This window comes from Bos indicus x Bos taurus, chromosome 7 (assembly GCF_003369695.1).
Source record: "Bos indicus x Bos taurus breed Angus x Brahman F1 hybrid chromosome 7, Bos_hybrid_MaternalHap_v2.0, whole genome shotgun sequence".
Classification (NCBI taxonomy): Eukaryota; Metazoa; Chordata; class Mammalia; order Artiodactyla; family Bovidae; genus Bos; species Bos indicus x Bos taurus.
Genome location: NC_040082.1, coordinates 15,549,947 through 15,562,949, shown reverse-complemented (window position 1 = coordinate 15,562,949; position 13,003 = coordinate 15,549,947). Strand labels below are relative to the sequence as shown.

At 39.3% G+C, this 13,003-nt stretch overlaps 1 protein-coding gene across 2 annotated transcripts in view; it reads left to right on the top strand.

Moving 5' to 3' along the window:
- RHOBTB3 (Rho related BTB domain containing 3) overlaps positions 1 to 13,003 on the top strand; it is an 84,526-nt gene that overhangs the window by 51,323 nt on the left and 20,200 nt on the right. The window contains exon 12 of one of the 2 annotated variants that reach the window (XM_027545570.1): positions 4,482 to 6,828. The exons of the other annotated variant lie outside the window; for it this stretch is intronic. Coding sequence (XP_027401371.1) covers positions 4,482 to 4,597 — 116 coding nt within the window. The 3' untranslated portion in view covers positions 4,598 to 6,828. Of the gene's footprint in view, positions 1 to 4,481; positions 6,829 to 13,003 lie in introns of those variants that run through there. 2 annotated transcript variants of the gene reach the window in all.

The following is a 13,003-nucleotide window of genomic DNA, read 5'->3' as shown; positions in this document are numbered from 1 at the left end:
TTGATCAAAGAGTGTTGCAAAGTTTACTGAGCAAAGGGTATACTTAATGTGATCTTTTAAGGTAAATTATAGAGTTTAAAACCAGTCAAACGGTGAGCTTCTGAGTGCTGCATAAGATGAAAGAAAATGAAAATAGAAGAGTCATCAAGGTAGTCAGTTTAGATACAGTGGTTCTCTCATGTTATTGCCTAGAAAAGAGTCAAGGAGCAATCAAGTTATTGATAAAAAGGAGAAGGTAAAGATCTCCCAATCAAGTAGTTTGAGATGCTAAGCAGAGAAATCTCCCTGGCAATGGCCAAAGGTCTTGCGAGGTGGGCAGGAGTGGGGTGGGTAGCAGAGAGGAGGGAGGGGTAGGGGCCAGAGCTTGTTGTTGAACTCCTGCCAGCCACCTTCATCCAGAGTACTTCCCTTTTTACCTGTGGAAATCTTAGAATTCTATGTAAAAATTGGCTTGTAAAAGAGAATCTGATGCTAGATGTCCACCTCTCTTGTTTTCATTCACCTATTCATCGCATAGTTAGGGAAACCAAGAAACACACAGTCAGTTTTGGGCAGATGTGTTCAGCCAGTCAGCACACACTGGATGCCTGTTGGGAGCCTCTTTCATAGAATCTTAACAGTGCAGGAGAGGAACATAACACATCATAGCAGGAACAGTAGATATTTGCTGTTTACTTTGTGTAAGAACCAGAGTTCATTCTTAAACATAAGGCATACATCCCCTTGCTGTTAGTAGGGGGCATTCTTACACAGTTATTCTTTAATCAGGCAATTAAAAATGAAATAAATGGACATTTTGATTTTTGGGCCACCTATAAGTCACCTTAAGTCAACTTCATTCGTGAAAGACAAGATGATTTTCCGATTACTGTTCTGCATAGAGGTATGATACACGTGTGCTTCCTAGGTGGCGCTGGCAGTAAAGAACATGCCTGCCAAAGCAGGAGGCTTAATAAGAGACGTGGGTTCAATCCCTGGGTCGAGAAGATCCCCGGGAGGAGGGCATGGCAACCCACTCTGGTATTCTTGCCTGGAGAATCCCATGGCCAGAGGAGCCTGGCAGGCTACAGTCCATGGGTCACAAAGAGTTGGGCATGACTGAGCGACTGAGCATGCACGAACAGGATACCCATGGAGTACCATTGCAACTTAGGGAGAAAGATGTTCTCTGAGTCCTTTGAGTTATTCATTTTTATTTTATTTTATTATTTATACAACTGCCTATTAAGCATGTTATGACCACCTGGCATAGTGAGAAGCAGGATTCCAGGGTGTAATTTGAGAAGGCAGGGTAAGAACACAAGACTATGTCAGTGACTGTCTAATGTTCCTTTGATGGAAATAAAAATAGTATCCTGAGTGCTCTGATTCAGTGGTGCCTGTTCACATCTAGGACCTGTTGTGATATGTCCTCTTGGGCAGAGAAAAAAAAAAAAAAGCCCCTGTGTATAAGGGAGAATTTGATGGCCTATATCAGCAGTCACAAATTGACAAGTCTGTGGGTTGAATATAACTTGCCCAAGGATCTTATTTCTACCAGATGGTATTATAACTTCTTTTAGTGTCAATATTTAAACACTGTAATGTGTCACATTTTAAGAATTGAAATTTCTGGCTTCTTTTGAAAAGTTGGAAGATTTGGTGCTTCTGGGCCCGTCTTCCGAGCTGGCCACACCCTGGAATGGAGCGTGACTGCACGTGTATCTGACATGGTGCCCCAGTCTCCTCTCTTCCCAGATGCCTAACTCTTGGCCTACTTCACATGGTCCCTTGAACTTGAAAGGCTTCATGTCACAGTCCCTTTACAGCTTACGTAAAGAATGGCTCATTTTCAGCCTCAAAAATTACCAGATTATTATTGGAATTATAAGAAATGTTTTCTCTTACCTGCGAATTTTTCTTCATTAGAGGTGTTTAGAAATTGAAAAGTGAGACTGGAAAAGATCTTACGTTAATGCTGCCGCCGATACATCATAACTCAGTGAAAGAGCTCGTTAAATACTAGGTGTATTTTACATACCAGATTCGTAGGAAAGCAAACAGCAGTGCACAGGAATATGTTACCCTTGGCACTTATGAATTCATTATTCTGTTTAATTTATCTCAGTATTATGTTATATATTATAACAGGTTTTTTGATCTTGTTTTGATTTTTGCTGGCTACCAGAGCTCATCTACGATAAATTTCTTCTCTCTCTCTTCTTTAATGTTAACTGAGGCAGCAGTCTTATATCACCTTTGCTTCCTATTGAAATGTACAATTAATTTCCCTGAGCAGCTAGGCCCCGCAGCCTGGATCAGGACCTTGCTAATCCAAATTATAATAGATGGAGACAAACAGTAGATGGAGAAGTGGAAACTGGCTTAGCAGAAGGAAACCTAAATGCCCACAGAAGGGAATACTGACGAGAAACAAGCTGATCCAGCCAGCAGAATACTGTAAAGCCTTAAAAATTTGCGAGACCTGGTATTTCAGAAAGCAAAATGAGACTTGGGGCTGAAAGCTGCAGAGCTAGCTGAATGCTTCTGCTGTGCTCTGTCCCACCCAGGCAGGGAACTGCTCCCTCATCATCACAAGAATCGGGGGTTTATTCCTGGAAAAGTTAAAACCAAAAAAGCTAGAGGATCATAAACTCAGAGTGTAGCTGAGATTGGGGCAAGGAGCTGGACTGAAAACATAGGGATCGCGTGCAAGTGCGCACATTAGGCAGTAAGCCTCCAGCCTCCTCCCGTCTCAGGTTCTAGAGTTTGGGCAGCCAGGTATTGACTGCCACCTTGACTCTTCACCAGTCAGCAAGTCCTGCCCGTGCCCCACAGACTTCCAAACAGTTTTCTAGCATTTCACTTTTAAATATGAAGAGGTTAACTGAGGATCAACTGATATTTGAGGCACTCTTCAGTTCAGTTCAGTTGCTCAGTCATGTCCGACTGTTTGCGACCCCATGAATCGCAGCACGCCAGGCCTCCCTGTCCATCACCAACTCCCGGAGTTCACTCAGACTCATGTCCATCGAGTCAGTGATGCCATCCAGCCATCTCATCCTCTGTCGTCCAATGGGAAAGATGAATACCAAAACAAAATGAAGAAAAATAGAAGAAAAGGAATTTATAGGAACAAAGAGTAGAGGAAATCTTAAAAAAAAAACACCCAACCATTAATATCTGCAAAGAATAAGAGATACATGTTTGTAAAACAAAGATAGAATGTTATAAAAGAGAAACAGCATTCATAGAGACTGAGTGTAGAATAATGCTTGCTGGGATGTGGGGGAGGGGGGACAAGGAGTTGATGTTTGATGGGTGTAGAGTTTTAGTTTTGCAGGATGAAAAGAGTTCTGGAGATTGGTTGACAACAATGTGAATGTACATAACATGACTGATCTGTACACTTTAAAATAGTTAAGGTGGTAAATTTTATGTTACATGTATCTTAGCATAATTAAAGAAAACGATAAAAGAACAAGAAGTTGCTCTTGAAAATTAGAATAGGATAGCAAAAAAAAAACCATAACAGAACAACCAAACAACTAAATAAATAAACGAGTAGAAAAGTCAAGGTAAGGAAATCTCCTAGAAAGTAGGACAAAAAGAGACAGGAGAAAAAGGGTTTAAAAAAAAAAGTCAGAGGCTCAATGCAGGAGTGAAGTATCTGGGTGATAGAAATTAATACAGGAAGAAAGGAAAAAACACTGAGGAGGAAATTATCAAAGACATAATAGAAGAAGTTATCCCAGTACTGAAGAAACGGAGTCAGCATATTAAAAGGCTCCGCTAAGTGCTCAGCTTAATGAATGAACAAGGTCCATGATTGGGCTGTGCAGGAACACCGACTTATAAATAGGAAAATCTAAATGTTCATAGAATAAAAAAACCCACAGATGACTTATCAGCGACTGTGAATCTGCATGGTAGTAGAGTTCTTAACAACCCTGAAAACTAGGAAGCAATGGAGTACTGTCTTCAACATACTGAGGGAAGATTCCATACCAGACCAGATGATCTGTTGAGTGTAAGATGCTTCATCACAAACAAGGTCTCAAAAATACTTTTTATGCTTGCCCCCCTTTCAGGAAGCTAATAAAAGTTGTGCTTCATCAAAACTAGAGAAAGCAGAGTGAAAGACGAAGTCTAGGAGCAGAGGGAAAAAGAATTGAGAGGACTTCAGAGTTTGGAAGGTTGAGTTAGCGACAGAGAAAACTAAATGAAAAACACAAAGTCCTTTATCTCCGGGAAAAAGAAGTCTTACTTGGGGGAGAGGAAAAAAAAGGACATAATCAAATACTACTTGATGAAGCAGTGACATGATGTATGTAATTGTAAATCACAGAGTAGCGTGAATCCTGATGACTGATTGAGAGGAGGGGAGGAAGTGTACAGCAGAGCGTGGATCTCATCTGTTGCATGCAAAACCAATACTTAATATTGAAAGTTGATCCCAAATAAAATATATTCAATTAATACTCTCTTTCTAAAACTTTTAGTGGAAGAACGCAGTTTTGTTGAAAAGCACAGATGGCCATCGACTATGTACTTGAAGCAGCTTGCGGAATACAGGAAATATATTCACTCCCGGAAGTGTCGTTGCTTAGTAATGTGACCTGGAATTTTTATATACATGCATTTTTTCCTTGTTATTATGAAGAATGGGGTACTTCTGGGTTCCAGGAGAATTCTTGCAACCGAAACCAATATGGGAGTTTAAAAAAATCACCATTCAGCTTACCGTGCTTATTAGATCTTGTTGGAAAAAACTACTATTGTGATCTTAAAAGGGAACAAAGTATACTGTAGGTTAAAATGAAGACTTCACCCTAGCATATAAAGCTGTGTACAGCTACTTTTCCCTTCAAGATTCCTTACTGGTTTAGTGATATGAATACCCCTTCCATTTAAGAAATGTTCAAATTTTTTAAAAATCATGTAGTATTAATGCAGAAATTTCATAATCTGATTAATTGCGCTATTAAAATAAGGGCCATTTAAAGACCCAGTATGACTGTTTCTATAATGAGAAATCTAGAAGACTGATCAGACTGAGATCTTAGAAATTTTCCTGGGATTTTAAACGTGAAATGCCACCTCATTCCAAATCAAGTGACAATGTTCAAACCATAATGAAAAAAAAAAATGTGTTTTTTGTCTGAACAATCCACCTGACCCACCTTGCCTCTCTTCCATGATTCTTATTAGCCAGGAAATCTGTATAGGGCTGGCTTTGTGGCCGTGTAGCCTTTGTGCTCACACGGGCCCCCTGCTTAGACGGGCACCATGCTTGGTCCACTACCCTGCGATTGCCACCTTAAAATTCATGTGTGAAGGAGGGCCCTGCATTTTCACTCTGTACTGGCAGATCATGCATATCTCCACGCAGGGTATGTTGTCTTGGTCAGAACATTATCTTCTCTGAAAGCAGAAAAGAGGCACTGACATCAAGCAAAGAGAAGGAAGCTTGCTGAGGAAAGAGATCACATGGGATTTCCCCCACCGGGAAGTCTGTACCACCCAGGGCCTCTCTCCTCTGCACCACCCAGGGCCTCTCTCCTCTGCCACCTCAACTGGCAAGTGAGAAATGCGTCACGTTGGCTTCACTTTGAGACATTCAGAGTCCTGGCTCCACACAGATAAATACTTTGCTGATCATTCTCTAAGACCAGGATGTTGGTAAAAGTGACTGGCCGGTGTGACTTTAATATGCATTTATGAAAATGCTCGTAGGAAAAGATGCTTTCTAGAGAATTTGCAATCAAAGGCCCAAGAGTTTTCTTTCTTTCAGTGTATTTACTAACATTAAGACATCAGTGGCTTGAACTATGTGAATTCTCTCTGTGGACCGAAAGGGTATTTAATGAAGAATAACATGAATCTTGTCCTTCAGGATTTTATCTTGTAAGTTCAAAGAAAGGATATAAATCAAGACTTGTTACATGGAAAGAAAAAGGTACTAAGATAGAGGACAGAATTATAGTTTCTTTTAAATCACATGTCAGCAGAAACAATTACATCAGAAGCTTGCAAGCTGAGAGATGGAAAACCAGATTACTATTTATTGTTAGCATCCTTTTCATCTGTAATAAAGTATTGGAATATATTTTTATTTTAATTTCCAGTAACTTTAGAATACACATACTTTTTGCCCACTTATTCTAAGGTTTGTTTAAACAGTCTTATGCCATAGATTAGACACAATACTATATAGTTCTTGAATGTTTGCCAACACCGTCAGAATAAAACAGTAAAAAATCCCCTACAAATATCTTACAAGAAACCTGTTTTTAATTGGATTGTGTTGATAAAGATTACTGGAATGCATTTTTAGTTTTTGTATTTAATTCATTTGAATTAATCAACTCCCACACTTGACAAGGATTAACATTGTAAAGAATAAATACTGAAGTAGATTTTTAGTAATTCATTCACATTTAAGGCCTTTTAAAATGTAATGATAGCCTTTTGCTTTTCATAAGCATATCTTTACCCCTACATTAATTACAGCATTATGTCTAAGTAACTTTTAATCTAGGAAACTGAAAAATATAAGTGCTAAAGTAAAATATTTCCTTGAAAATACTATTTAACACATCAGTAGACTATAGATAGTTTCTAGGTTGTTGGACCTACGTGAAAGTTGGGTTTGGGAGCTGCTGCTCTGGTGGCATTGAGCACGTAGTTCTGATTATGAAAGTTCTTTGCCACCTGCGAGTGACTCACAAGTGTCACAGCTCTCCTGTGCTAGTCAGAACAGTAATCAAGTTAGTCTTTAAACCTAGACTCTTCAATACCTTTGGATTAACTCGATTTAAAATAACAAGAGGTTTTTAAAAAAAAAAACAAAAAAAACTTACAAACTATCTTGGAAAATGAGTTCTCTTTTAGAGTTTTTCTAATTGAAAGATTATTTCTAGATGAATGTATGCTTTGTGCTGATCTCTGCTTCAATATATTTATCAGTCATTTTATTTAGAGAAGATACTGTATAGTATCAATAGAACTAAGGCCTTTTCTTTCTGGGCCAGATTTTCACCTTATATAACCCTTTATATACTTCTGACTACTCTGTGTTCATTATTGTAGCAGAGTAGGCGTATACTGTAGAAGGTTTTGGAAACCTAACAGAAATTGACCCTGTCTAATCCAGCATGGTGGTTTCCTGTTGGGTCAAAGCAGAAAACTGAAGAATTAGGTCAATTTGACTTTCTGGACAGCTGAACTTCTCAACTCTAATTTTAAAAACTACACTACACTGATACAGCTAATCAGACAAAACGTCCTCGCGTATTTTATTTAATTTAAATCATCTGTTTAATTCTGTCTTTAATAATTTTGCAAAGAAGGGTATGTGTGTATTTTAATATAGCCTGACCTGAATTTATATGTTTTTAGTTTTAGTATTTAACACTTTTGTAACAAATAAACCTTTTTTTAAAACAAGCTTCACACAGTGTCATGTAGTTATTTTCACTTTGGATGTGAATTGCTGAAGTAAACTTGGGAATCCTGCCTTGTATTTCTCAAGCATAATTGTGAAAACCATTATGTGCAAAATATTTAGAACGTTGATGTGTTAGCTGTGATGAGATACAGAAATTTATATTATCTTTAACAACTGGTAGAATTTCTCTTAACAAAAATATCTCTTTTTTCTTTGAAAAAAAAAATGCTTTGATAATTATGTAGCATAGAAACGAGCACATATGTGTTATTTTGGGGGCAAGACTTTTGAGAAACAGAGGCAACTCCACACAATAGTGGGTTAAGAATTTGGGTCTTTCCAGCAAAATGAAAAGGCACCCTACTGACTGGGAGAAAATATTTGCAAGTTCTATATCTGATAAAGGGTTAGTGTCCAAAATATGTGAAGAACTCATGTAACTCAATAGCCAAAAAAAAAAAAAACGAAACCAAATAAGCCAGTTAAAAACTGTTCAGAGGATCTGAATAGACCTTTTTTCAAAGAACACATGCAGAAAGCAAGCAGGCACATGAAGAGATGCTCAGGATCATTAATTTTCAAAGAAATGCCAATCAGCATCACAATGAGGTATCACCTCACGCCTGTCAGAATGGCTGTCATCAAACAGACAGGAAGTAAGTGTTGGCGAGGACGTGGAGAAACACTGTGCACTGTTGGGAGAGATGTAACTGGTACAGCCACCACGGGAGCAGTATGGAGGTTTCACAAAAACCAGAAATGAACTACCGTATGATCCACATTTCCCCTTCTGGGTGTTTATCTGAAGAAAATGAAAATACTAACACAAAAAGATATCCGCACTCCCGTGTTCATCGCAGCATTGCAATATTCAGGATTTGGGAATAACCTCAGTGTCCATCCATGGATGAATGGATTAAGAAAACATGCCATATATATGTATATGCACATACAATGGAATATGATTTGGCCATAAAATATAAAATCTTACTATTTGTGACAACATGAATGGACCTTGAGGACATTGTGCTGAGTGAAATAAATCAGAAAGCATCAGTGCTCAGTGCTTTTTCTGTTGTCCAGCTCTCATATCCATACATGACTACTGGAAAAACCATAGCTTCGACTGTCCTGACTGACCTTTGATGGCAAAGTGATGTCTGTGCTTTTGAATATGCTAAGTTTGTCATAGCTTTTCTTCCAAGAAGCAAGTGTTTTAATGGCTGTAGTCACTATCTGCAGGGATTTCAGAGCCCAAGAAAAGAAAATCTGTCAGAGTTTCCACTTTTTCTCCACCTATTTGACCAGATGCCATGATCTTAGTTTTTTGAATGTTGAGTTTTAAGCCAGGCTTTTCACTCTCCTCTTTCACTTTCAGCAAGAAGCTCTTTAGTTCCTCTTCACTTTCTGCCATAAGGGTGGTGTCATCTGCATATCTGAGGTTATTGATATTTGTCTTTTCAGTCTCGATTCCAGCTTGTGATTCATCCAGCCTGGCATTTCACAAGATGTACTCTGTATAAAATTTAACTAAGCAGGGTGACCATATGTAGCCTTGATGTACTCCTTTCCCAATTTTGAACCAGTCCCTTGTTCCATGTCTAGTTCTAACTGTTGCTTCTTGTCCTGCACACAGGTTTCTCAGAAGACAGGTAAGGTAGTTTGCTATTCCGATCTCTTTAAGAATTTTCCATAATTCGTTGTGATCCACACAGTCAAAGGCTTTGGTGTAGTCAGTGAAGCAGAAGTAGATGTTTTTTTGAATTCTCTAGCTTTTTCTGTGATCCATCAGATGTTGGCAATTTGATCTCTCATTTTTTCTGCTTTTTCTAAATCCAGCTTGTACATCTAGAAGTTCTGAGTTCACATGCTGGTGAAGTCTAGCTTGAAGGATTTTGAGTATGAGTATTACCTTGCTTGCATGGGCAATGAGCACAATTGTATATGTATATGAAATATTAAACTAAAAAGCCCTCAAAAACTGAGCTTACAGATCTAGAGAACATGTTGGTGGTTGCCAGAGGCAGGGGGTAAGGGGAGTGTGAAATGGGTGAGGGAAATCCAGAGTTATAAACTTCCAGTTACAAAATAGGTCATGAGACTATAATGCAGTGCATGGCGTCTATATTTAATAGTACCATATTGTGTGTTTGAAAGTTGCTAAGAGAATAGATACTAAAAGTTTTCATCACAGGGAAGAAAATTTGTAACTAAGTGGTGATGGATGTTAATTACTCACTGTGGTGATCAGTTTGCAATATATGCAAATATCAAATCATGATGTTGTATACCTAAAATGAATATAATGTTGTATGTCAATTATATTTCAGCTTTTAAAAACTGGGACTTTCCAGGGTTGAGCACAGGTAGGAGGAGGCAAGAGACCAGGCGGCCGTAACATGAGATGGAATGTGCACTGTATATTATAGCCCCTCCCTAGAAGGTTCCCAGATTGCCAGTTAAGACTCCTGAACCCATAAAGACCTCCTCAGTTCCATTAGAATTATAATCCTAACTCAAATCTCACCTGGGAACAAAGCCTTCAAGAAGACTCCCAGTGCCTATTGAAGAACCTCCACAGTCCTCTGCCAGCAAGATCCTTCATAACCTAGCCTCAACTTTTCTGCCTTGACAAATAGAACTACCCTCCACACTATGTTCTTGCTCATACGCCCTGCTGGCTTGGATTGGGTTACCATTTCCTATCTACTTTGCAAGCTCCAGCATATCCTGTAGTGGAGGTCGTCATGCTTAGTCATGTCTGACTCTGCGACCCCATGGACTGTAGCCCACCAGGCTCCTATGTCCATGGAACTTTCCAGCAAGAATACTGCAGTGGGTTGTCTTTTCTTACACCAGGGGATCTTCCTGACCCAGGGATTGAACCCGGATCTCTTGCATCTCCTGAATCAGAAGCCCCCATATCCTGTAGAGTCCCAAGTAAATAATGTATCTCTTTTCTTTTCCATGCCTCTTCCAGGAAGAAGTAATTCCATCTACATGTATCTTTTCTTAGTTCTTTATTTATGCCTTTCTTATGACAGTTGAGCTTCCCTGATAGCTCAGTTGGTAAAGAATTCACCTGCAATGCAGGAGACCCCAGTTTGATTCCTGGGTCAAGAAGATCTGCTAGAGAAGGGATAGGCTACCCACTCCAGTATTCTTGGGCTTCCCTTGTGGCTCAACTGGTAAAGAATCCACTTGCAATGCAGGAGACCTGGGTTTGATCCCTGGGTCGGGAAGATCCCCTGGAGAAGAGAAAGGCTACCCACTCCAGTATTCTGGCCTGGAGAATTCCACGGACTGTACAGTCCATGGGGCCGCAAAGAGTCAGACACAACTGAGCGACTTTCACTTCACTTCACTGAGGCAGTTACTGCATTTTAGGTATTAATGTGTTAGTGGTCTGCATTTGGCTACAGCTTGAAAGCTGGGACCATGTCTTAGTTTGTGGGGAGGCGATGAACAGATAAAATGGAAGAGTGGTATGTGATAGATCATTGAGGGGATATAGAACATGTGCAAAGTGATCCTTGGGAACATCTCTGCCTGGGAGTCCCCACTGGAGGTTAGCAGTGAGTTGGGCTGTTGGGGCAGAAAGGTTCCTATTGTGCATACTGAAGGAGAAACAGCTCCAATGTTACACATAATGTTTGTCTGCAAATGCTCCTTTAACCGCATGCAAATAATTTCCTGGCACGTCCTGACCATGTTCTAAAAGTCTTTGTTGTCCCGCTCTACTGTCGCAGCTTAATGATGAGTTATCAGATTAGTATGAGAGTGTTCATACTCCTACACGTTCTTACACGTTCAGAGCAAGGAGCTCTCTGGTTGACTCCTTTTTAAGAAAACAGCATGCAATTTAGTGGACATGATATATTCTCTACTTTATTTTTTTTATTTTTTAAAATTTATTTATTTTAATTAGAGGCTGATTACTTTACAATATTGTATTGGTTTTGCCATACATCAACATGAATCCGCCCTACTTTAAAAGATTAAGTGAAAAGGAGATGGGAACTCAGCCCCTCTTCCTATGTTGGAAATTTGGACTGAAAGATCAGCAGGAGAACTCTTTTTTTTTTCTTTTTTTAAAGAACAAAATTAATTTGTCTTTCAGTATAGGAGGCTAGAAATCCAAAATTAAGGTGTCCACAAGGCCGTGTTCTCTCTGAAGACTCTAGGGAGGCTCTTCCCTGCTTCTTCCTAATTTCGGGCAGCTGCTGTTAGTCGCGGGTGTTCCTTGGCTCATTGGCAGAATAGCATCAGACTGTTCTCCAGCTTCACACGTCCGTCGCCCTCCGTGTGTGTCTTTTGTCCAAGTGTCTCTCATAGAAGAACACCAAAGTCACTGGGTCAGAGCCCAGCCTAACAGGAGGACCTCATCTTAACTTGATTACATCCGCAAGACCCCATTTCCAAGTAAGATCACATTCTCAGGGAGAGGATTAAGACTTGCATATTGCTTCTTGGTGGGCACAACTCACCTTCAACAACTCTAACACAGTCAATGCTTTTTGCCCTGATTTATCCTCGTCTGTATTGAGGGTGTAAACTTTCGCATATATGTGAGCCAGTATGGTGTTACAGTCGTTTTACTTTTAATCTGATTTAGATTTATCATGTATATTCAGCCCTGCTTGGCTTTTGCTTTGTAATAGAAACGGAGATTCTTCTCTTTCAATAAGTGTATGCCATTTATATTAAAAATATGTGATTCTAGGATCACATTATGCTTTCTCTTACTGCTTTATTTTTTCTCTAAAGTTTTGTATACATTTTTGTTTTATGTGGGTTGGGTAGCTGACTATGCCTTGGAAGCTTTCTATCCTGTTTTGGGACATATTAGTGTTTTATTTTTAATGCTTAATATTTTATTTTGGAAACACTAGGGACAATGATGATTTAATAGCTCCAATTCCTTCTCTCCAGCACCAGCTCAGTAGGTACTGGTGTAAGTATTATTTCTTCTAATGCTTACTTTACACCTTAAACTATACTCAGTCCCAACTGTTTGAATTATCAGAATATAAATAAGACTTTTAGAGTTCTGATCATAAAAGATGAAATAACCAATATTCTTACACAACCATCTAGTTCTCCCAACTTTGATTAGTTCTATTGTTTCTTTGTCATTGATTCATGTTATAGACCAGAAATGTGATTCCAAGAGATGTTTCTCCCTTAGTTTTCAAGTTAAACCAATTTTAGGCTCACTTCTCTCCTGTTACAGTGTCTCTGTTCAGCTTGTGTGCAACTGAGGTTTATCTTTTAACAGTTTCTTCAAGGTGCATATATAGGAAATACATTTTTGTAATTCTTGTATGGTCAAAAGTACCCACTATTGCCTTTCTGGGCTTCCCTGGTGGCTCAGCTGGTAAAGAATCCACCTGCAATGCGGGAGACCTGGGTTCGATCCCTGGGTTGGGAAGATCCCCTGGAGAAGGGAAAGGCTACCCACTCCAGTATTCAGGCCTGGAGAATTCCATGGACTGTATAGTCCATGGGGTCACAAAGAGTCAGACGCTAATGAGCAACTTTCACTTCATTGCCTTTCTAGTTCAACAGTCTGTC